Source organism: Macrotis lagotis, chromosome 1 (assembly GCF_037893015.1).
Source record: "Macrotis lagotis isolate mMagLag1 chromosome 1, bilby.v1.9.chrom.fasta, whole genome shotgun sequence".
NCBI classification, from domain to species: domain Eukaryota; kingdom Metazoa; phylum Chordata; class Mammalia; order Peramelemorphia; family Peramelidae; genus Macrotis; species Macrotis lagotis.
This window is the reverse complement of record NC_133658.1, coordinates 787,828,119-787,854,328: the sequence shown is the minus strand read 5'-3', so window position 1 is coordinate 787,854,328 and position 26,210 is coordinate 787,828,119. Positions and strand designations below refer to the sequence as shown.

Sequence of the window (26,210 nt, the reverse complement as noted above, 5' to 3'; positions counted from 1 at the left end):
CAGGGGCCTGGTCTCTCCCTGGGAGCTGTTGTATGGGCAGAGGGGGTTGCACAATTTCTCCTGGGACTGGGAGCTTCTTGAGAAGAGGGGGCATTTCTTGTTCTCTTTCCAGTCCAAGCTCCCAGCATAGGGCTTTTGCACTCTTGAGAACCTACTACATGTGAGATGACTGAGTCAAGCCAAACAGTGACCTCGACTGACCCCCTGTAGACAGTCTTTGGCCTAACCAAGGCAACATATTAACCCTCATTTTGGTTCTCTCTTCTGTAAATGAATGAATACGATTCATAAATGAATGACAGATGCCTCCTAGTTCTAGGCACTAGTTAAGGATTAAAGAATACAAATAAGCAAGATGGTCCTGTCCTTAAGGGGTTGAAGTTTTAATGGGGAAAATACTAGCTGTAAAGGAGCTGGTGCTAGAAAACAGAGAGACTCAGGGTGTGAGAATTGTGGAATGCTTTGTCAGCCTGGTTCCAGGCAAAATAAATGGAAAGCACTCCTATCAGTCATTCAGTTAGCACGCATATATGGAGCACCTGCTCTGTATCAAATACTGTGCTAACTGATGTTGTATGTGCCCACTCATAAGAACTGTCCTATAAGAAATCTCTATACCTCATTGCATTAGCTCTCAGGGAAATATTCGGAGGTTGTGAATTAGTTGAGTATCTTGAAAATTTAAGTATTACAGTTAAGTTATAATTAAGTGTTAAATTACAGGTGCAAAAACTAGTCCCTCCAAGAGTTCATTGTCTTCTAATGGTCCAGGTGCCAGAGAAGAGGCTATCAAGGTTGATTCTCATGGTTAAGCATTATAGTGAGTTCTGAGGGAGTGCCAAATTTGTGCCACATGTTGCTTTACCTGAGAGTTAATGTGGTGTGAGAGACAAAGAAAGGAATGTCTAAAGTATTTTTTTTGCAGAGCAATGGAAGTGACTTGCCCAAGGTCACACAGCTAAGTAAAGTGTTACGTGACTTGCAGAATTTGAATTCAGGTCCTCCTGACTCCAGGGCTGTGCTATATCCCCTGGGCCACCAAGCTGCCCCCATGTCCTGCTTTTGAAGTCTATTAGTTCTGTGACACTAGACAAGTCACCCAACTCCTTAGTGTCCCAGGCAGCTCTCTAAGACTGTAAGCTGTAGAGCCACTGGGGAATCTCTGTTGGCTGAGGGAGTGTCCTCTCTATGAGTTCCCTATAATTATATCATAGATCTCAATAAAATTGTTTTAAAAGAACTGGACATTTAAAAAAGTAAAACATGAAGCTATTAAATGTGGGAAGGATTGTGGAAAGACAATACTTAAATGGATTATGGTAAAGCTACAAATTGGTCCAACTGTTCTGGAAAACAATTTAGAATTATACTAAATAAGTCATTAACTTTTCTATACCCTTTGACCCAGCAATACCACTACTGGACACATGCCCCAAAGTCAAAGACAGATGGAAAGATCCCATATATACAAATGTACAACACCCCCCCCAACACACACACACACACACTTGTATGACCTAACTTGAACCCTCATGATTGTGCTTCCTGTTAACAATGAATAATCAGTGGAAAGGTATAATATAGATCTCAGCAAACGCATTTGCTAAGATGGAACAAGCATCTTGGATGTACTCTTCTACAAAGAAATACAACTTCAATAGGAAAAACAGAAACAAGCTTAAAGCCCAATGGTAGTAAGGCACATATGTCAAATATACATGTGACAAAGTTTAACTCACCACTTCTAATATTAGAGATCCTTTCTGTCTTTGAAGAGTCCTCACATAGCTCTCTTTGGGAAGATCCCTTCTATGCAAGTTGTTCTGGTCTTCCATGATCTGCTTCTTTCCCAAGTCTATAACTAACATTCTTCTCAAGGGTGAGTGGTCATGCTCCTTGAAACTTCATCCTCCTTCAAGTGACCATTTCTTCTCATCCACACCTGTCCTTGTTGTGTCCACTTCTGATTTAGATACATTATCCATCTATCACTAGTCTAGTATCTCAAATAACTTAGCCAGTATTTATAGGGAAAAAGAAATGATCCCTTCCAAGGACATATGCACCATTTCTGACTCTGGCTTGGAACTTGTGCACCAAGTTTTCAGTTTCCAAAATGGAATCCCCTAGCACTGAACTGATGAACTAACTTTCTGTTTTATACAAATGGGGCATGATTGAATTTTTTTCAGACAATTCTAAGATAGTTCCTACGTGGTATCATTTGTTTTTATCAAATGTCTATAATGCATATATGTATATATGCATTATATGAATTATATATATTTATGAATCCTTTCACTTTTGTTCAGGAAAATTCCTTAACACCTACTTTACATTTTTGTGATGACATTATGTCATCACAGAATAATGATTGATCAATTCCAGAGCTGTATAAGTTGAGGTGGAATGGTAACTCCCTTATTCTTATTATAATTTCCTGTAAATACATTGAGGTAGAGAGATGATTATTCTTTCTTACACAAAAATGTAGCAACATTTTTTGTAGTCATGAAGGCTGAAAGGAAAGTGAATGACTTGAGTGGGTAAAATCATACAATGATATACAAATATAATGTAGTATTAATGTTGTAAGAAATAGTAAAAATGAATAATTCAGAGAAACTTGGTAACTTTTGTTTGAACTGAAGTAGAGTGAAATAAGGAGAATCAGGAGAACAAGAATGTAGAGGATCAATTGGGTGACCCATCCTAATATCAGAGGTCTGATGATATGGCATATCTTCCAACTCTTGATAGGGAGGGTCAGAGACCAGGGGTACAGAATGAGATGTGTTTTTAGTTATGGCCAATATGTTGACCAGGTTTGTTTGACTGCTCGCTCTTGTTACAAGGGAAATTCCTTTGAAGGCAGAACTAGGGAGGAATCTTTTGGAAGTGACAGTTTTATTTTTTCTTTATTAATTTTTTGGTAGTGGGATTAAAGTGACCTACCCAAAGTCACACAGCTAGGTAATTATTAAGTGTCTGAGGGCAGATTTGAACTCAGGTCCTCTTGACTCCAGGGCCAGTACTCTATCCACTGTGCCACCCAGATACTGTTATTTTTTTAAAAGAGTACTAATAAAACATTTTTTAAAATAAAATAACTGGACAATTGACTGGAGCTGGGTAGTCTTTTAGTTACACAGAATTTGTTGTAAAATTTGCTGCAATTCCTTGATTGGTGTTATATGACACAATAGAAGAAATTCCATAGTTTTTATTTTATTTTTATTTTAGTTTTAGTTTTTGCAAGGCAAATGGGGTTAAGTAGCTTGCCCAAGGCCACATAGATAGGTAATTATTAAGTGTCTGAGGCCAGATTTGAACTCAGGTACTCCTGACTGCAGGGCTGGTGCTCTATCCACTGCTCCACCTAGCTGCCCCTCCATGTTTTTAAAAGAATTCTGATGAATTCATGATGTCCTAAAGCTCAAGATTTAAAACTGTTTTATGTTGTATGTGCCCACTCATAAGAACTGTCCTATCAGAAATCTCTATACCTCATTGCATTAGCTCTCAGGGAAATATTAGGAGGTTGTGAATTAGTTGAGTATCTTGAAAATTTAAGTATTATAGTTAAGTATAGTTAAGTTATAATTAAGTGTTAAATTACAGTTAAAATCAATCATTGATGGAATAACAATAAAAAAATCAGTCATCAATGAATTCTGTTGAATAAGATGATTAAAAATATTTTTATGCAACATATATATATATATATATATATATATTCATTCCAGGGAGTTGTATTATCATTTATGATTAAATAACACATTTAGCTGTGGGTACAATTTCTATTATTTATCATCGTCTCATAGTTTCCAGTCATAATCCTATTATTTGTTTCGGAGATTATATCCAGGACAGTTAGTTGTGATTGCTCTTAGTTTCCCTCTGTCCTCTTCCTTTTCTTTCTCCTCCTCTAACCCCAACCTTGATGAATTCTGTATTGTGTATACAGAACAATTTATAGTGCTCTACAAGAAATGAGATCTGTTTTGTATACAGAGATGATTTCTGTATATCCCCTGATCTGCTATCCCCTGAACTCCACGTTGCCCCCATCAAGCATCTATTTTTATCTCAACTTGCGTCACTGTTGTTCCAGTTGATTGATGCCTCATTGTAAATTCATATCCTTTTCTTCTTTGTAAAAGTAACTGGGCCTCTAGCTCAGACAGCTGTGCTGAAAGCAGGATCAGGGGAATGAGGGTACAAGAATTCAGGTTATCCATGTTGATCTTGTAGTCTACAGTACTGTTAGCCTGGCTTGTGAGTTCTCTGTTAGTTCAGCTTCTATGCCTATTTCCCTTACAGTCTCTTCTCAGATCTAGGTCTATTCATTATTTCTGTGACATTTGTTCCACATCCCCCTTTTTGGGACCATTTCGTGCTTTTTGTCCTCACCATGAACTTCATTTCTTTGAACCTTGAGTTCTCTTCCAGGCCACTCCCCTGCACTAGCCACTTTCCTCTTTTTCCCTTATTGGTGAGCCAGTTTAATTCTGTTTTAGACTCTTCTCTTAAGGCCCTAACCCACTTACATATTGCTGATTGCACCATACAAATCCTTAACCTGGATCACTCCAGTCATCCATCACCTTCAGTCTTACACTTATGCTACTGAATGTTGTTAAAGAAAAATCATATAGGGCAACTAGTTGGTGCAGTGCATAGAGAGCACTGGCCCTGGAGTCAGGAGTACCTGAGTTCAAATCCAGCCTCAGTCACATAAAAATTACCTAGCTGTGTGGCCTTGGGCAAGCCACTTAGCCCCATTGCCTTGCAAAAAACCTAAAATAAATAAATAAGGGGGGGGGGGGAAGAAAAATATACCTTTATAAGTTCATGTTCTCTTCTATAATAGAATTTAAGTTCCTTGAAGGTAGGGACTGTTTTCCTTTATCTTTCTATCTCTAGTTCGTAGAGTATAATAGGTACCCAATAAGTGCTTATCAATTGTTCGTGATCAGTCTCCCTTTCTGATGCTCAAGCCTTTCTATCACCTATCCTATTTCATCTATTTGATCTTGTTTTCCATACTGACAACTTGTACCTTTCCCTTCTGTTAGATTTCATCACTTTGTCTATAGATAAACCATGCTCTTTCCATCTCTGCTTTTAGACATTTCTATCTAGAATAATACTCTTCTTTTATTGTTTCATCTTAGATTACTTCCATTTTCTCCATGAAACTTTTTCCAACATTCAGTTTACTTAAAAAACAATTAATAGGGCGGCTAGGTGGCATAGTGGATAAAGCACCGGCCTTGGAGTCAGGAGTACCTGGGTTCAAATCCGGTCTCAGACACTTAATAATTACCTAGCCCAAGCCACTTAACCCCGTTTGCCTTGCAAAAAAAAAAAACAATTAATAAGCACCTGCTTTATGCAAAGCATTTAACTAGGTCTTAGGAGGAGATAGAGCCTAACTGAGCACACTGTACCCTCATGGAGCTGAGAGTCTCATAGACAATTTAGATGTTTATACAGATAACTAATACACAAAAAATGTTCATCATAGTGGTGCAAAACAAAGATAGAAGATGAAGAAAGAGAAGAACAGGTTTAGAGAAATAGTTTAATGAAAAAGACTTTTGAATTGAGCTTTAAACTACCAGGAGGGATAATAGGATATGGTGGAAAGAGACCTGGTTTAGAAATTCCTTCTTCTGGAACTCAAGCCTTTGCTTTTCCTTTGTTGGGCTCAATTTCCTCATCTGTAAAATGAAGGAATTAAACTAAATGATCTCCATTTTTTTGTTGCATTTATACTCATTACTACATAGTATAACAATTAAGTATTCAGTTAAATTGTTCATTTTGCATAGTAGCATAATTGTTAGTCCCTTGAGATTAGTTTGCATAGTTTGCCTTTTGATTTCTTCCTTCCTCTGTCTCCTTTACAATGCTTTACTCTTTTGCTGGACATGTGAGCAAAACTCAGTAAATAGCCATTGATTGATTGATTGGTTATGCCAAGCCCAGATGACCTGTTTTGTCATCCTAAATAACTGATACCATCCCAATCAGCTTGAGGACTTGGAGTGGTTAAAATATTGATTGCAGCATTGAAAGTCACACCTGTCTTTATTGGGGCAACTTGTCATAGTCAAGTGTAAAACTGGATAAGACATCTTTCCTCACAGATTGTAATCTAAAGAAGCTGGGCTGGAGTTAAGGGCAGAAATGTCAGTCTGATACTTCAGAGGCATCCTCAGGAGTAGGGGAGCAACAAGGCAGGACACCCTTACCTCTTGCTGGTTCTATTTGATTGCACAGACGTTGCTCTTGGGAAGTTTTTCTAAACCCAATTTGTGTTTGTAAAATGCATGGGAGCCATGGAGTGGGTGTTCAGACAATAAAAACTGCTGCCGGGAGTGTTTATGCAAAGGATCATTTTTAGAGAGTTCTGCGGAATGGAATTGGTTCTGACGTCAATTCTCAGTGTGCTTTCTCTCCCCTGGAGGAATAGCCCATATGTAGAGACAGATGTGAGACTGAAGTCCTATTTACATATAAATAATGCTGTGAGAGAATGAGAACATTGCTGTGAGCTGGAAAGAAAGGGGAATGAGGATGGGAAAAACAGGGTTCACTGGTAGGCCAAAGAAAATCAAGCTCTCCATCCACTTTTCTAATGGTCTTCACCTAAATTGAAGTTGACAATCTGGGAGGACTTCTTTTCTAAATTTTAGGAAAACATTTAGTTTGAACTCTGGAAAGCATATTTTTAGGAGTTTCTTTCCTCTTTTCAAATCCTAGTGAATCCCTGATGGCTTTCCAGTTCTCCCTGAAGTTAGCTAAACCAGGGCTGGTAGTTTCCCAGTTCTCAGCTTCCAGTCTGTCTTTTAGAGAGAGAGAGATGCCTAATACAGAGGGTAGAGCCCTGGGACTGCAATCAGGAGACTTGATTTGGCTTCAGACACTTACTACCTGTCTGTCCCTGGGCAAGTCACTTAACCTCTGTTAGCCTCAGTTTTCTAAGAAGAAAATGAAAATAGCACTTAGCTCCTAGATTTGTTGTGAGGACTACATGGGAGAGCTGTAAAGTGCACATAATAAACACTTATTTCTTTCTTCCTTTCCCCAAGACTCATTGGTTTTGGTGAATATACTCTTCTAAGTTGAAAAATAACAGTCCCCAGAAGATTTATTTTTTTTTAGGTTTTTGCAAGGCAAATGGGGTTAAGTGGCTTGCCCAAGGCCACACAGCTAGGTAATTATTAAGTGTCTGAGACCGCATTTGAACCCAGGTACTCCTGACTCCAGGGCCGGTGCTTTATCCACTGCACCACCTAGCTGCCCCTCCCCAGAAGATTTTAAAAGAAATGTAGCATTGAGTTGGACTCATACTGTTCCATGAGCACCAGTGATTGACCAATGCTGGTTATGAGTTTTTGGGACCACTACTTCCTTTACCTGTGCAAGGATCAATGCTGTGATAGCAGTGGTCTTGTTTCACTGTTTCACGGAGCTCTACAAGCTCTGAGGGGTTTGCAGCTGCTGTATCGAGGTCGCAGTTAGGAGGACTTCCCTCGCACCTTGGTTAGCATTGGGGTTCATCATCACTGCTCCACCCCAGCTCCCCTTGGTGCTGGGCTATAAGAGGTGATGATTTGAAAGAGGGAGTGAGATGATGTGTTTTGCTTCGGCAGGCACACTGATTTAGGATCGGTCTAAGCACAGTAACATTGGTAGTGGGGGCAGGGAATCCTCAACCTTGTTGCAGAGGTTCCCTCTACTGAACATGCCACATTTACCTCAGTTCACACATTCTCTCCAAGTTTCTAAACCATTCCAATCCAACACAGTCAAGGTGATTGAAGGATACTCATGTCTTCATGTCAGTGTATTACTGTGGGAAATGTGGAGGATTTCTGATTCTTGAGACCCTCAGAAATCTCTGGGGTTTCAGGTGATATCACTTGCCTTTTACCATCTTGTTGAAGAATTGTCTCTTGTCTCTGTTCCAGATTGACATCAGCAAATGCCATTATTTAGTGGATTTAGATTCAGTAGCAGAAGCCCCCCGGGAGCCAAGGTATTCCTCCAATAGAGAAGAGTGGATCATCCTTGCTTATAAACCATTCCTCGATACTTCCAGGTATGGGACCTTAAGCCCTCAAAGAAGCAAGTGTTTACTAGACTTTTAAAAAAAGAAAACATCAGTTCTCAAAAACGAATATATCTGTTGAGTGTGCTATGATATGCTGTGTCCCCATACCTATAAACATCCTCTCCTTTTGCAAGAAAGAGAGGAAGGTATGTTTTTTTATGTCTTATTCAGAACCAAGCTTGTTCATTATAAAATTAATAATTCATCACAGCTCATTTGTGTCATAAACCCACTATTATTTAATGTTGAAAAATTGTATGTATTTATTCAGGAAGTTATGCTAAAAATATTCAATAATTTTGCTAATTATTGTTACCTCTAAAAAGGTTTTGTGCCCCTTCCCCCCAAGGTATTCTACCCCACATTTTAAGTAACTGTAGACTTGATTGCTGGGTTTAAAATTAAAGCCCAGGTTCTTCTCATCTTCAGTTCTTGAATCACATTTCTGGCCTTGATGTTTAACCTATTCTAAGATACCTCCTCTTATCTTAATCTAATCCCTTTTCTTTAGCTTTAGAAATATAAACAAAGACTTCCTTTTTTCTGAACAATAAAATGTGAAATATGATCTACCATCAGCAAAATAGAGGAAGAAAGGAGCAGACAGCTACCAAAGAAAATTCAGATAACTAAACATGTTTTTCCTTCTCTTTGCTTTTTTTTTTTCATTTTGGCTCAAATAAAAAAAATTTAAATTCTGGAACTTCCATTGTGGAAACTCCCTCTACCAAAACAGATTGCCAGCTATAATTTATCATCTTAGATCACTGTGTGGGGACACTGAAATAACCTGTGACTTGCTTACAGTCACACATATGCATACGTATATGGATACATATACACATACTCATACACAGAGTGTCATACAGATCCTCAAAATAACATCTAAAACATATACTGTTATCATCCCCATTTTACAGGTGGAAAAAGCTGAGATTTATAGAGACAGTTTTTTACATAGCCAGTGGGATTCAAACTCGGGTCTCTCCTGACTCTCTATTTACCTGGCTGTTTATCATTGACTTTCTGTCTTTGGTAGCCTCCAAAGTAGAAATGGATGGTGGGAGTTTTAAATTGATTCCCAAATTAGGAATCCTGGACCACATCACAATCCTGCAAATTCCCTCTCTTCCTGGAGCAAATGAGGCAAAGTCTCTGTGTCAGATCTAAGTGAAACAGCTAGGCAGCTCATGTTGTCCTTCTCCCCCATACACCTAGTGGTAGTAAGATCCAGATCTCATATACTGTGTTTTCTTTTGGGTGGTGGGTTAAACTACTCTACGTGGCACCTCAAGTTTGTTCAGTGTCATGTTCTCATTTCAGAATTGAGGAAGCTAAAGTTGCCTGAGGCCACAGTCCTTGCAAAAAAAAGATTATCAGATTGCCTTCTGTGGGGGAGGGGGAGGGAAGGAAGGGAAGGGGAGGGGGAAAAAGTACAAAATTCAAAACCTTACCAAAAAATGATAGGCAGAAACTACTATTGTATATAATTGAAAAACAAATAAAGTGTTTATATAATAGAGAATTTATGTTAGAGGGGCAGCTAGGTGGTGCAATGGTTAGAGCACCAGCCCTGGCTCAGGAGGACCTGAGTTTAAATCCAGCTTCAGATTCTTAATAATTACCTAGCTATGTGACCTTGGATATTGCCATGCTAAAAAAAAATTTATATTAGGCTTCATTCTATATTGGGAGTATAATTTTTGTAGATTTTATGAATTTCTTCTTCTAGCTGAGTTGTAGTTCCTTTTATCTCCATATTCTCTGCAAGGAGCTTTTCTTGTAAGTTGATAAAAAGTGAGCAGCTACCATAAACATATTGAATTTGCATTTCCTATTTAGAAGATTCTTATAGTTTCTGAGGAAGCCCAGTTTCTTCAGTTATTAATATGACCATGAAACCCCTACCTTTGTCTTATTTGTTTGGATAGATACAAGGGCAGAGGTCATTGAAAAGTAGTATATTTTATGGAGACATTTTGTTTCCTACATATTGCAATAAGAACAAAGATTCATTGAACTTATCCTAAATTCAAAAGGAGAAACCTGTTGGAGGATGAACAGATCATCGACCCTGGCTGCCCCAGGTTCCCCAGATGGTCTTTTGTTCTCTGTAGTGGTTTTCCTGCTTGGCATACCATTGCATACATTGACCTCATTTATACAAACGACAAAATATTATAATGCTGGATCCTACATGTTGTCATGACAGTTTGTTTATCTGCTTTGTACCTTGGCATCTCTGAGGCTGACTTTGCCCCAATTCTTACAATTTGGTGGCCTTTATAGGATTTCTCACTGCTAGTGGCATTCTAGTATGATTTATAGCCTCCTTACTGAGGCCATCACTTAAGTCTGGAGTCTCCATACTAGAAATAACCATGACTTTAGTACTCCAGCAGCTTATATAACAAGGAGAGGCAACCCTAGCACTTGCTTGTCATGAGCATATATAAAATATATCTCTGTTTTTAGATAGTGCCGTTTTCAGCTCTTGATTTGGAAAAGAGGAGATTTGAGGCAGTTTCTCATATTTCTAATTCTAGAGTATTTTTAGAGAAGTAGTTTCTCACATGTGGCCTGTGTAATCTAAATCTATGGCCCTCACTTTTATCAGTCTTAATTAAATGTCTTGGGGAACAAGCACTGTAGAAGTTTCTCTAGGGGAAACAAAATTAATACAATGGTTCCTGACCTTTTTTTTGTATGTCATAAACTACTTTAGCAATTTAGTGATGCATATGACCCCTTCTCAGATTATTTGAGTAATTAAAGGAAATGCTAAATTTCAGTTAGAGATTAGTAAAAATAAATGTTATTTTTTTCCCCATCTGAGCTTATGGATTTCTTGAAGACTTTCCATGGACTCGTTTATAAATTCCTGTGTATCTTCAAGGATATATATGTTTCTGATTCTTAGCATTGTAGGAGTCCAGAGAAGAGAAAAAAAGCTACAATATGGAGGTTTTGTGAAGAATATGGAACTTAATTGATGGTGCAGGTGAGACCTCAGTTGAATATAATAAGATTTGATAATTTCCCCAACTCAGGGAGGGATGCATATAAAATGAGTGATGGGAGCAGAGTTAGAGAGTAGTGTATATGAGATGAAGAGTTCTGAAATGATTTTTCTTGCTATTTAATTTTATTTTTTTATGAGATGGTATTGTCCTAAAATAATGATGGAGCCAAAGTAAGGAATAACAATTGCTATTTACATTTACACTAAGCCAATCAGGGGAATTCAAATTTAGCTATATAATTTCTTTATAGCTGTGTAATCCTGGACAAGTCATTTAATTCTTTGACCTTGAAGATTTAGAACAAAAGGGCTGCAGAATTGGAAGGAACCTCAAAAGTCATATAGTTCAATCCTTACTTGAGTAGGAATTAATTCTTCTTTTTTTGTATATTGTGTGTATATATTATATATATATATATATATATATGGTATATATGTATATATTTAGGTTTTTGCAAGGCAAATGGGGTTAAGTGGCTTACCCAAGGCCACACGGCTAGGTAATTATTAAGTATCTGAGGCTGGATTTGAACTCAGGTACTTCTGACTCCAGGGCCAGTGCTCTATCTACTGCACCATCTAGCCACCCCTGGTAGGAATTAATTCATCCAGCTTCCACTGAAGACCATAAAGATGAGAAATCTACTACCGCCTTCTTTTGGATGTCTCTAATGATTAGGAAGATTTTCTTTCCATTGATCTTCCTGATTAACTTCTATTTATTACCCTAATTTTGACCTTAAGGTCAAAAAAGAACAAATCTAATTTCTCTTCTACATAATAGTCCCACAGATACTTGAAAATAACTATCATATTCACCCCAAAACAGCTAAATTGAAATAGAAATAGAATCCACTAAGTCATTAATGAGATTTCCTGCATATTCATTTTTAAAACATATTGACATTATCTTTTATTGAATTTTATTTATTTTATTAAATATTTCCCAGTTACATTTTAATTTGGTTTTGGCCATAGTCACATATTTGACATCTCTGCTTTAAATCTTTTCTTTCTTTGGACTAAACATTCCTAGCTCTTTGAACCAATCCTCTTCTGGATCATCTCTAGTCATCTTTCTATTCACTGAATTTTCTACTCTATCAGTTAAGATGTTGAAGGATATACTAAGCTATTTATCTGATTCTGGATCCACATAATGATACTTCACTAAGTCATTATATCTCTCCATTTTGTTCACAAAGGTGTCATAAGACACTGTCTAATGCCTAATAAGGCTAACTTGATAAATCTGTCTTTAATCCATGTTGATTCTTAGTGGTTGTACTACCCTTTCTTAATTAATGTTTGAAAATCATCCTGTAGGGGGTGGCTAGGTGGCGCAGTGGATAGAGCACCGGCCCTGGAGTCAGGAGTACCTGAGTTCAAATCCAGCCTCAGATACTTAATAATTACCTAGCCGTGTGGCCTTGGGCAAGCCACTTAACCCCATTGCCTTGAAAAATCTAAAAGAAAAAAAAAAGAAAATCATCCTGTAATAATATCTGATATAATTTTTCAGGGAATTGGATTCAAACTCCCTAGTCTGTTCTTTGAAGATCTCTGCCCTTGCCCACTTTTGAAAAATCAAGACATTTATCTTTCCTCAGTTTTGTGCCTCTGCTTCTACATTCCCTTATATTTTAGAGATCACCAACAGTGGCTCAGCCACCCTACCATCAGTTCTTTCATTATCCAAAAATGTAGTTTATTTGATAGCACCAGTGATAACACTTCGGTGACTTAAATTAATTCAAGGTAGCTAGATCCCTTAGCATTTGCTTTTTTTTTTTTGTTTTCAACTGCCTGTTATTCAGTATTCATCTTTTTTTTCCTCCAGTTCAAAGATAATTTTCCTTGATAAAGAAAACAGAAGATTGACTTGGGTAATTATGCCTTCATTCCACACTCATCAGCCCATACTGTATCAGTATCTGGTAGAGGTTCTATTCAATCCTTGAGTAAAAACTAACTTTTTTGTTGTCCTTAGCATTCATTGATGGACTCAAGGATAATAACTGTCTCAAAATTATTGGACAGGAAGGGGCAGCTAGGTGGCAGTGGATAGAGCACCGGCCCTGGAGTCAGGAGTACCTGAGTTCAAATCTGCCTCAGACACTTAATAATTACCTAGCTGTGTGGCCTTGGGCAAGCCACTTAACCTCATTTGCCTTGCAAAAACCTAAAAAAAAAAATTATTGGACAGGAGAATAAATGGTACAGTCTTAGAAATTTCTGATAAGCATGAATGTTGGAAGAGTCTGGTTTTTTTGGAATTGTTAGAATTTAGAATTTTTTAGGATTATGATAAATAGAGGAGAATTAGGAAGCCCTAATTATTAATTATTATTAATAATAATAATAAACTCCCATAGCTTGGAGCAACTTCTCTATGGCAACCAGATTGGGGAGAGTATTTGAGGGGGTGGCAGCCTAACTGCTCCATCTTTTATGTATTATAGTCAAATTGGATTAAAGGTTCTGTTCTCTCTCAGATCATTCAAGACTACAGATGCAAAAAGACTGAGTGAAACCCAGGGTTATATGGAATCAGTGATCATTTATTTCCCCTTGTCTTTTCTGATGCTAAAGGTAATTACTCAGTCACTTTCCTCATCACTTCTACCATGCTTGTAATTATCTAACTTTATAGAAACTGTTCAGACTCCTGGGATAATCTGTCATAGTTTGTTGTTAATTTTTTTCGAGGGGGGGGCGTGTCTAAACTACTTGGCAATATCACTTTAAAAACTAGGCCCATTTGTCACTCCCTGGCTGTCTTGCATTATATACATTCTAAAATAAGACAGTATTTTTTTTTCCTTTGAAGCTTGATATAATTGCTACTTGTATAAAATAGCTTGACAAGTGGGCGGACGTAATGCCGACTCTGAGATTCCCCAGGGAGGAGTGAAGCAGGAGTAAATCACCAGCTCTCTGGTGAACTAGCCTCAAACAGAGGTGGAGATATATGCCTTCCCATGATGCTAGAATTGGGCTCCTGTGCTTTGGAGTCTGCTGGTATTTATTGAAGCAAATTGTGACACCATTGCCTATGTGAACAATTACTTCCCCCCCCCCCCCCCACCTTCCTGTGGAGAAGGAAACTAGCTCTTTCACACAGGTCCCCTGCCTTTTGCTTTTATTCTGGATCTACAAGTATAAGCCTTGAGTTTCCTTATTTTAGGGTACATTGGCCTTGCTCATTAGCAGATTGAGGCTAGAACTTGGATAACATAACAACGATGATAACATTTTATTTGTATAGATGTCACAGTTTTCAAAAGGCTTTTAGGGGCGGCTAGGTGGCACAGTGGATAGAGCACTGGCCCTGGAGTCAGGAGTACCTGAGTTCAAATCCAGCCTCAGATACTTAATAATTACTTAGCTGTGTGGCCTTGGGCAAGCCATTTAACCCAATTTTCTTGCAAAAAACTAAAAAAAAATGTTTTTACATATATATATACTTTTTCTCATTTTGATCCTCACAATAACCCTGAAAAATAGGCAAGGATGGTATTATTGTTGTCAACATTCATTTTATAAATGAAGAAAAAAAGTCAGCATTTAAATAATTTGTCTGTATTCACATAGCTGGTAGATGGACAGGTTATATGGAAAATCTAAGCTCAGTTTTAGGCATTTGTACTTGAGATGGATCTTATGTAGTTTCTAAGTTAAGTGTTCTTTACACTGTTTTTTAATATGATGAAAATAGGACATACTGAAGAGACACATGATGAGAAAATCCAATTGTCCATTTCCTTTTGTTACCATGAATTAATAATATGTTACATTTATATAATGTTTTATGGTTTATAATTAAACCACTATCCTATTTAACCATCCTAGAGACCTAATGAAGCAGGTAGCACAACTATTATTCCCACTATTTATAGATCAGGAAAATGAAGTGGAGGGGTTACTATAATTTAGATAAGGTCATATAACTAATAGTAGAACCCAAGAAGTCAGTATTCTTTGATGGCACCATGTTTCCTCTTCAGTGATTGGGCATTCATTCTTCTTTGATGGTGAAAATAGGCTGTTAGAGAAATACTGGTGAATTTTTAATTTGTTGACCTCCTGCCAGTTTCAGTTATACATGTTCTCTTAGGTGACCTGAGTCAATTGGGTCTCAAGCCAAGTTTTCTGAAGATTTGGGTTTGCTTCCACTATTTTCATTACTTTATGAAGTAATAGTGTTTAATAATAATAATAAGATAAACTACTTGGAAAAGGACTCCTTCTTCCTCAAGTACCACTGGAAAAACTAGAATGCAATTGAGTAAAAAAATAGACTGTTATAACATATACCACGATAATTTTAAAATGGATGTAACCTATATATAAAAGGTCACTCATTTTTTTTAAAAAATAGAGAAATATTAAAAGAGTTACCTTTATAACAAGGTAGCTAGTAGAGAGAATTCTTGGCCAATCAAGGGGAAAAAGAAGATCATAAGAAAGAAAACAAAATTTAACTACTCAAGTCAAACCAGAAAGCATTTAGTAGACACCTGGATGCCAATCATTGCTAAACACAGGATACAGAGAAAGGCCCCCAAAAAATCCCTGATCTGAGTTAGAAGTCTAATGGAAGAAATAACATGCAAATCCACATAGATTGATATAGATTTTCTTCTTTCTATATCTTGTTTGTACATAGATTACAGAGATCCTTCTCCCTACCTGTCTATCTATATCTGTGATGAATTTGAAAAAAAATCTCAGAGGGAAGCCACAAAGATTTAGGAGGGCAGAAAAATACTTCTTGTAGAAGTTAGAATTTTACCTGAGACTGGAAGATGTGCAGGGGATGGAGAGGAGGAGAGACAGAATCCTAGCCTTGGAGATTGACGAGTTAGGACTCCAGACTTAGGAGCAGTAGATACTAGGCAAGGACAGCAAGGATTCCAATATCACTGGATCACAGTTTAGGTGGAGGGGAGTAAAGTATAAGAAGACTGGAAAAGTGTGAATGTCTGTGTGTGTATGCGTGTGCATGTGCATGTGTGTACAGATTGTGAAGGACTTTTAACACCAGAGGATTTTATATTTGATCCTAGAGGTAATAGAGGAATAGGAAGCTATGGGAGTTTATTGAATTAGCAGAGCCACACAGCAATCTCATCCATGCTCTGGAAAATTCCAACTTGTGCAGGAAACTTTTCCAAGTCCTCCATAATCCACTTTAGGAAGATCACTTTTGTAGCTGACTGGAGGATGCACCAGAGTTCAAAGGGAAGACCAACTTGAGCATTAAGTGTTGAAGGGAGCATCAGGGGGATGGCAGTGTTAGGGGTAAAGGGAGAAATGTTACAAAGGTAAAATTGATAGGTCTTGGTAACAGATTGGAAATGGGAGTTGAGAGAGTAAGAAATCGCTGTTGCAGGTCTAGAGGACTTGGGAGGATGGGGATGCCCTTGTTGGTAAGATGGAAATTTGGAAGGTGGAAGGGCTTGAAGAAAATATAACAAGCTTAACTTTGGACTTGTTGAGCTTAAGATTTCTACTGCATATCCAGTTTGAGATATCCATTAGTTGGTTGAGGATACAAGACTGGAGGTCAGGAAAGAGGTTATGACAGGATTGGTAGATTTTATAATCATCAGCTGAGAGATGCTATTTGAATCCATGGAAACCAATGGATTCACCAAATGAAATATTAGAAGAGAAGAGGACCCAAGACAGTGGGCATAACCTGGATGAAGATTCAGTAGCTGAGAATGAGGAGTGCTCAGATAGATAGACGTCAACCAGGAAAGAAGATATCAAAAATAAGAGAATGATCAACAGTATCAGAGTCTGTAGAGTGTTCAGGAAGGAAGAAATCTGAGGAAAAGGCATTGGATATGGTAGTTGAGAAAACAAACTTTGGGGAGTACAATTTTTGTGAAATAATGAGATCAGAAATTGCACTATAGGAGGGTAAGAAAATAATGAGAGGAAAAGAATTGGAAGCTCCCTTTGTTGATGGCCTTTTCAGAAAGGTTATGGAATGATAGCTAGTGGAGATCAATGAATCAAGTCAGGGTTTTTGGAGGATGAGAGAGACATGGATGTATTTGCAGGCATTAAGGAAGAAGCCAGTAGTCAGGGAGAGATTGAAGATAAATGAGGGAGCAGGGATGACAGAAAAGGCAATCTGCTGGAGAAGATGGCATATATAGAGGGATTTGCTGTGACAAGAAGAGCTACCTCTTCATGTGAGATTGGGTTGATGGAGGAGATAGTGACAGCAAGCATCTGAGTGATGAGAAAGGGGAGTAAAAAAAAGGGAATGCTCTCAGTAAATGACCACTATTACTACTATTTTTAGAGGAATGTGAGAGAAGGTTCTCAACTGAAAGAGTAGGAAGGAGAAGAGTCAAAACTTAAAAGTTTTTGCTTGTACAAAATCAAAACAATTAGGTTAAAAGGGGAAGCAGGACAAACATAGAAAAGAAAATATCAACAGAATTATCTAGAATTCAGAGAAGACAAAATCCAAGAAATGAGCCAGTAAGAGAAACAAGGAGGGAAAACAAAAGATTCCAGTTGAATAGACAAATTTTATATCATATTGAGATTTTACAGTTGGTTATAACTGTGAAATATGCTTTCCTTATTCAAAAAGTAAAAAAGGAGCAAAGTAATATTATGTATCAGTACACTATATGCTCATGAAGAAATCTAGGCACCAAAGAAGAGCTGTGTCACGAAAAGCATTTGGGTGAACATCTGTAGGAATAGAAGTGAAGCAACTATAAACCAGCTAGATAGAAGGAAGAGATTGATGAGAAGTTTGAGCAATGGATTATAAGGCTGGCAAAGGCATAACGTGGTCAGGATAGGAAACATGAAGGATCTAGATTTTTACAAGGGTTCTCCCTGCCAAAATCAAAGTAGTTAATAGTTTCATAACTTGACTGAATGATTAATGTCATTATTCGGAATGGTAAAACAGAGCAATTTCCCTTCTAGATCTTGTTTTTCAAAATGAGAATGTGAGCTCCTGAGACAGTAATCATTTTATCAGAGAGAAGAAGGGGATCAGACCATAGTGACTTAGATTTGGGTAAAGGAGATTTCCCCAGGTTCAGAAAATTGATATATGAGAGCTCATGGTTTAATATCTTATAGGATAAGTCAGCCCAAGAGGGATGGAAACTCTCATGAATAAAATTCCAAAGATGCAAAGAGAAATAATGCTTAAGGGAAAGAAATGTTAAGCTTATCTAAAGCTGGATATATGTTCTCAGGGAGCTTGTTAATCAACTTGGATTTTAAAGATGTTCCAAGGTTGGAAACAAAGGTACTTCCTAGAGGATGAATAAAAAATAATGGGGTTGTACTTCTTTTAGTTCTCCCTGCCCTCTTTCCCCAATCCTACTACCATGATGCCAGATACCACTAGCTATGAACCCTGTGGCCAGGCCATAGCCATTGTAGCCACTTAAGACCTATGTGGCAGCTTGGATGATAGTCGTACTTAGTCCTTTATCTTTAAAGACATTTGAAGAAATTGTTAAGTAGATCCCACTGTAAAGAACCAAGTTAGGCCATCTCCTGATGCATTTTTCCACATGTGTTGGCTCATTTCTGAAACAAGTTCTTACCTAAGGAGATTTCTCAAAGAAAGACATATGGTTCACAGAATAGTCCAGCAAGCTGTTCCCATCTGCAGCTCTCACTACCCAGGTGGGAAGGAAGATTATGCCCCTTTGACAGAATTTGGTTCTATGCCAACAGTTCAAAATGCCTGAGTGAGTGTTGGAGTCCTTTGGATAGAATTAGTTCTGTCTCCCAACCAGTAATTGAAATGTTCCCTTCTGTTCCCTCATGTGTCAATCACTATAACACTCCCCCCCCCCATCTTCCCTTCATGTAGGCTGTTTGAATATCAGTCACATATGCTGAGACAAGAGAAAAGGCCTGGTTTCCTGCAATTTACCATTCCTTTACCAATGTACCTCTTATAAGGTTCCCTTTGCTTTTCCCTCTCCCAGCTTTTAGCCCCTCCACTTTTCCTTGAAATCTTCCATCATGAATAGCCACACTGGTCAGTACTCTACAGAGCTTAATGGATATTCATGGTCAATGGGCAGGGTTTTATAAAAGCTCATGATTTATAGCCACTTAAAAAGAATGAACCCCCTTTCTAATAGACACTCCTGTGAAGGTGAAACTACCTTCACAGTGCTGGGAGCAGAAGACTCTTGAAACTGCACTTACATCAGTTGGCTGCCAGTGAATCAACACAGTGTAATGTGTTGGTGAAGAATCCTCTTGGAGAGGAAGAAGAGGCATACAGGAGTAAGACACCTTGGAGTTCCTCAGGTATTAAGGAAAGGTCAAACAGAATGAGATGATATCAAGAGGGGTCATAGCCATTACTAACCGAGGGAGTCCGGGAAAGGGAAACTTCAAAGAGAAAAATGTCAATAGACTGAATTGCATGAGGAGCTCTGCCAGGAATGGGAATAACCTGTACAATGTTGGGAGAATGAGATTGGGGAGCAGCTAGGCATCCAGTCAGTAATAAAATTACATTCTAATGGGGGAAGAAGATAAAGACAGAATAAATGGAAGGTAATGTAGAGATGACACTAATGGCTCTGCAGACCAGGAAAGACTCATGGAAGAGGTGGTAGGAAGTCTTAAAGAAGCCAGAGATTCTACGAGTCCCAGGTTGGGAGAGGAAATGTTCCAGGCATCGATAATAGCCAGTGAAAAACCACAGAGATAGAATATTATATGGCATGCATGAGTAGTAGCAAGCAGGACAGTATGACTAGATCAAAGAATGTGGAAGAGGCCAGGTTATGAAGAATTATTTTTGTATATATTTTTTAAATAAGTTTTTTATTTATGCTTTTATTTTTCACATCATAATTTTCCTCCTTATACTTCTTCCTCCCAGAGAGCCACACAATATAACAATCTTTTTAAAGCCAAAAAAATTTTAAAAAATAAAAAATCATATACCTTAATACATTTATGGGCCTCCTACCTCTGCAAAGGGGAAGAGTAGAACTGTCTTTTTATATCTTTTTTTTGAGTCATACTTGTTTTTTATAATTTTGTACCATTCACATTTGGAAGGGCCCATGCACACATGGACATGTGTGTCTATGTGTGTGTGTTTCCACTTATACTGTTGTTGTCATTACATATGTTGTTTCCTTGGCTCCATTTACCTCATTCTGCTTTAGCTTGTATAGATCTTTCCATGCTTCTCTCTGTTTATCATACACGTCATTTCTTAACAATTAAGTAACATTACATTACGTTACAATTGGTTTAGCTTATTCCCCAATTAGTTTGCATCCACTTTGTTTTCCTATTCTTTGTAATTATAAATATTTTGGTGTATAAGTGGACTTTCTCCTAACAATGGCCTCCTTAGATTATAAGCCTAGTAATAGACTCTCTGGGTCAAAGTATATGATCACAATTCTAAATTGCTTTCCAAATTTGTTGTACTGATTCACAGTTCCACCAAAATGTATTATTATGCCTATCTTCCCACAGCCCCTCCAAACATTTATTCTTACCATATTTTTTTGTCATCTTTCTAATTTACACAGTGTGAGATAAAACTTCAGAATTGTTCTGACTTGCATTTCTCTGATTTTTAATTATATAGAGCAGTCTTTCATGTGGTTGTTGACAGTTTGCAGTTCTTTTGGGAACTATTATTATTCTTTAGCCATTTATCTATTGGAGTGGTTTTTTGTTTTTATATCTATATATCTATATCCATATATTTATATACATATTTCAATATATACACATTAATTGTTTTGTATCTTAGATAGTAAACCCTTATGAGATAAAATTGACACAGATATTTTCCCATTCGACTGCTGTCCTTGTCCTAAGTGCACTAATTTTGTTTATGCAGAAGCCTTTCAATTTCATGTAACCAAAGTTACTATTTTATTTTTTGTAGTTGCCTCCAACACTTACTTGGTTAAGAAAATCTGTCTTTCCTGCCCATGCTGTGAGTTGGAAATGCTTTAAATAACCAACAAAACACTTTACATTTGATTTTGGAGATAATAAAGAGTCAATTTAAGTTTATTGAGAGAGTTATGTGTGATAGGCTCAGACCTGATCTTTAGGAACATAGGTGGTAATGAAGTAGAAGATTGATTGGAGTACAGAAAGTCTTGAGGCAAGGAGATCGATTAAGTGTCTCCTATAATTGTCCAGGTGAGAGAGGATGAGAGATGGGAATGTGTTTGAGAGATGTTGTATCGGGGGAAATGACTAGATTGGCAACTGATAGGGTGAGCAAGAAGTGAAAATTCTCACCAAGGTGGCAGACCTAGGTCACTGGGAGGATGGGTCTCTTGACAGTAATCTGGAATTCATAGGAGGGGACAACTTGGTGGAAAAGGTAGTGAATTCTGTTTTAGACATACTGAGTTTGAGATGTCTATGGGACATTCAACAATCTGAACTACTCAACAGGAAGTTGGGGATAAGGAACTAGAGCTCAGGAGAGAAACTAGGGCTTGTTAAAAAAAAATCTGAGAGTCTTCTGCTTAGTGATAATAGCTGAATCCTTAGGAACTGATGAGAATAATAAAGGATAAAGAAATGGAAAGAAGAGAGGCCAACACACAGTCTTGGGGACAGGACCCCAAGTATATGCATATATGTGAGAAATGACTGAAGATACAACAAAGAGACAGAGAAGCAGCATTCAGACAGGTAGGGAGAAAATCAAGAGAAAGTAACTGCCAAAATAAAGAGGATATACAGAAAGACAAAGTAGTCAACCATGTCAGATTCTATAGAGGAGTCAAGCAAGATGAGCATGGAGAAAAGGCCATTAGATTTGACAATTAGGCAATATTACTAACTTTGGAGAAAGCAGTTTCATTTGATTGATAGAATCAGAAACCAAATTACAGAGGGTTTAAAAGAGAATGAGAGATGAAATAGAAGTCCTGTTTGTAGATGACTTTTTCAGGAATTTTGCTGAGAAAAGGAGGAAAGCTGTAGAGCTGGGGGAATTGAAGGATCTAAGGAAGTTTTTTTAAGGATGGGTGAGTTGTTGGGACAGTGTGAGAAGCTAGTGATAATTTAGTGGATTGAGAGCCCAGATCTCTTTCAAATACCCCAACACAGTTTTTAAAATATAGTTATTTTATTGATCCAGCAGTACCTGGATCCAGCAGTACTACTGGGCCTATTCCCTGAAGAGATTATGAAAAAGGATAAAAACATGACTTGTACAAAAAATACTCATAGAAGCCCTGTTTGTGGTGGCAAAGAATTGGAAATTAAGTGAATGTCCTTCAATTGAGGAATGGCTTAACAAACTGGTATATGTATGTCATGGAACATTATTGTTCTATTAAAAACCAGGAGGAATGGGAATTCAGGGAAAGCTGGAAGGATTTGCATGAACTGATGCTGAGCAAGATGAACAGAAGCAGAAAAGCACTGTACACCCTAACAGCAACATGGGGGTGATGATCAGCCTTGATGGTCTTGCTCATTTCATCAGTGCCACAATCAGGGACAATTTGGGGCTATCTGAGATGGAGGGAAAGAATTGTGGAGTTTGAACAAAGACCAAAGACTTTAATTTAAAAAAAAAAATCTCATTATGTAATTTTTCTATCTTTTGTACTTTGTTTTTTCCTTAAGGATATAATTTCTCTCTCATCACATTCACTTAGATCAATGTATACCATGGAAACTTAACAGACTGCCTTCTGGGGGGGGACAAGATTAGGGGGAAAATTGTAAAACTCAAAATAAAATCTTTCTAAATATATATATATATATATATATATATAAATAGGAAGAATTGCCTATAGACTCCACCTTAGTCTAGGGATACACAGGACAGTCAGAGTCCTGCAGAAACTCTGAAGTAGAGAAACACTGAAGAAACACTGAAATATGTATATAAATATATGGATATAGATAGAGAAACACTGAAGCAGAGGAACACTTGAAATATGTATATAAATATATGGATATAGATAGAGAAACACTGAAGCAGAGGAGATGAAAAGCATGGGGCACCTGGGGTGGGGGTGGGCTCTGAGATGAGCCCAAGAGCAGTAGGAGGAGAAGCTGCTCTGAAGCCCCAGACTAAAACCCAGGCTAGAGCCAGTCCAGGCAGCCCAGACCTCTGGACAAAGCCTTGGGTGGAGTAAGGAGTGGCTCTGGAATCCAGCATTAGGGGAGGGTCCCTGGCAGAGCTCAATCCGGGGCTGGCCCAGGACTCCCAGTAAGCACTAAGCCTCACACGAAGAGCGAGGGGAAGAAGGACCATGTGGAACTCAGGAAGCAGGAGAGCTATGAGCCACTTTTCAGTAAGAAACTGGCCCTGGCCACCCTCCAGGGGTAGGATTTAGACTGGCTCAGAAGTGTCTGAGGCTGGAGACTATCCACCACACCACCTAACTGCCCCAAATCATCAATAGAGAAATGCAAATTAGAACAACTCTGGGGTTCTGCCACATACTCATCTTTCAAATCTCACTTTGAACTGAGGTAGAATGATGTGAGTAGAACTAAGACCAGATATAAAAAAGAATAATCTAGGGGAAAAAATTCCATGCATTGATCAGTTATGATTCCAAAGGGTCAGTATTTTAAAAAGCTGCCCACCTCCAACAGAGAGGTGATGGACTAGATATGGCAGAGTGAGACACTTATTTTTTGGACTTGGCATGTGGTTTGTTTTGCCTGACAGATAATGTGTATTTGGTTTTTTCTTTTAAAGATTTTATTTATTTTGAGTTTTACAATTTTTCCCCTAATCTTAACTTCCCTCCCCCCCACCCCCTACAGAAGGCAGTTTGTCAGTCTTTACGTTGTTTCCACAGTATACCTTGATCCAAATTGAATGTGATGAGAGAGAAATTATATCCTTAAGGAAGAAACAAAGTATAAGAGATAGCAAGATCAGACAATAAGATATTGGGGTTTTTTTTCTAAATTTAAGGTAATAGTCCTTGGTCTTTGTTCAAACTCCACAGTTGTTTCTCTGGATACAGATGGTATTCTTCATTGCAGAGAGCCCCAAATTGTTCCTGGTTGTTGCACTGATGGAATGAGCGAGTCCATCAAGGTTATCATCACCCTCATGTTTCTGTTAAGGTGTACAGTGTTTTTCTGGTTCTGCTCATCTCACTCAGCATCAGTTCATGCAAATCCCTCCAGGCTTCCCTGAATTCCCATCCCTCCTGTTTTCTAATAGAACAATAGTGTCCCATGGCATACATATACCACAGTTGGCTAAGCCATTCCCCAATTGAAGGACATTTACTTAATTTCCAATTTTTTGCCACCACAAATAGGGCTGCTATGAATATTTTTGTACAAGTGATGTTTTTACTCTTTTTCATCATCTCTTCAGAGTATAGACCCAGTAGTGGCATTGCTGGATCAAAGGGTATGCACATTTTTGTTGCCCTTTGGCGTAATTCCAAATTTCTCTCCAGAAAAGTTGGATGAGTTCCAAGTGTATTTGTTATAGGGTTTTTCCTTTTCTTTTTTCCTTTAACAATGAGAAAGGAGATTGGAAGGAAATAGAATAAATGCTTATTAATTGGGGGGAACTTTTTTAATTTTAAAAATGTTTGTTCAAATCTCCCAGAATAAGAGGAGCTGGATCAGAGAGGATAATGTGAGTTAGTCACTAAACTTATTGAGAAAGGAAAGCTAATGTCTTTGGGAGAGGAGGATCAGTAGATAACCATTATCAGAATCTGAATTAGGTGCAGGAGAGAGATTAAAAAAAAAGATTACTTAAAACATGATACCTAAAATTGCAGTGGAAAGAGTACTGGATTTATAATCTGGACTTCAGTAAAATTTGGGTTCTATTACTTACTAATATGACCTGTCTTGGATTCAATTTTCTCACCTGTAAAACAAGGGAATTTTAGGTGATTTCTGAGTTGCCTTCCAACTCTTTATAATTCTATGAAGTAACATAAAAGAAAATTGGAAATAAGCTTAATTTGCTAAATTGAGAGGGTTCAAGAGACCATGAAAATGTTGAGTGGTTATTGGACAGATTCCATGGGGTGAGATGTAGAATAAGAAAGATCCATTCTAGAGTGCCACAAAGGGGACCAAGTTCTTCTGAATGAGGTGCAGCCTGTGGACATTGATGGCTGGAGATAAGATAGAGAGGACATTAAAACCCAGGGGCTGAAGTTCTTGAGAAAGGTGGAAGTTGTTATATAACAGCGACCCAAACTGGTAGATCCTCTCCTCTACTTCTAACCCACCTGGTGTCATCACCATGACTCCCACCTTCCCACTCTAGAATATCCCTCAGATCCCTTCTCCCCTAGTTAAAGGGTCCCAGGTCAGCCCTCTTTCATTTCTCTTCCAGCTCTGCTTCTAACTTTTTTGGACCTTATCACTGTCAAAAGTATAAGATTCTCAAAACTATAATCCTGGTAAAAAGATTGATTTCTTTAGCGAGTACTTAGCCTTCATATCAGTCACCTTGCCAAATGGGGTAAGAAATTAAGACTTCTGGATTTTTCTTCCTATGTTAACTACAAACTCAGGAGAATAGTGATTAGGATGCTGGGATGCTTGTCCCTTCAGGAAGAGACAACAAGAGGTTAGATAGTATTGTTCAAGGATGATAGTCTTTGAGCAGCAGTTTGGGCACAGATATTGCTCAGTTTTCATGGTTAGGCCACAAGGAGGTTAATGATTTTCCCTGTTTTTGTAAAAAACTCAAACTCTTTCCCAGTCCAAATGTGATCATTTTCTTAATGGCCTCCATTTAAGGTTTAGAGGTAAGATTTTAGAGAATAAAACTTAAAAGTGTCTAACTTATTTTCTGTTATTTTTTTTAATGCTATATGTTTAAGGTTCTTATAGTTTTAAGTTTAGCACCACCATTCTTAGCTCCCTTTTAGGGGTTATCTTCCCTCTTCCTGTCCCATCCCTCCCTCCAATTAAATGGAATGGGAAGGGGCATTTATGTACCAGGCACTATGCTAAGCACTTCACAAACATTATCTTATTGGACTCTCACAACAACCTGGGAGGTAGATGGTTCTGGTTACAGGTGAAGTA

The 26,210-nt window shown here is 37.9% G+C and overlaps 1 protein-coding gene across 9 annotated transcripts in view; it reads left to right on the top strand.

Annotated features, from left to right (window-relative positions):
- The window catches only part of ALG9 (ALG9 alpha-1,2-mannosyltransferase), a 128,780-nt gene that overhangs the window by 89,467 nt on the left and 13,103 nt on the right, over positions 1-26,210 (top strand). The window contains exons 14-18 of one of the 9 annotated variants that reach the window (XR_012474370.1): positions 7,983-8,113; positions 11,046-11,126; positions 12,988-13,033; positions 13,643-13,739; positions 19,298-22,734. Coding sequence is in view for 5 of the 9 variants with exons in the window: in XM_074216657.1 (XP_074072758.1) it covers positions 7,983-8,113; positions 11,046-11,118 (204 nt within the window). In the remaining 4 variants the exon portion in view is untranslated. The other 8 variants (XR_012474369.1, XR_012474371.1, XM_074216657.1 and 5 more) reach the window with 8 other exon arrangements.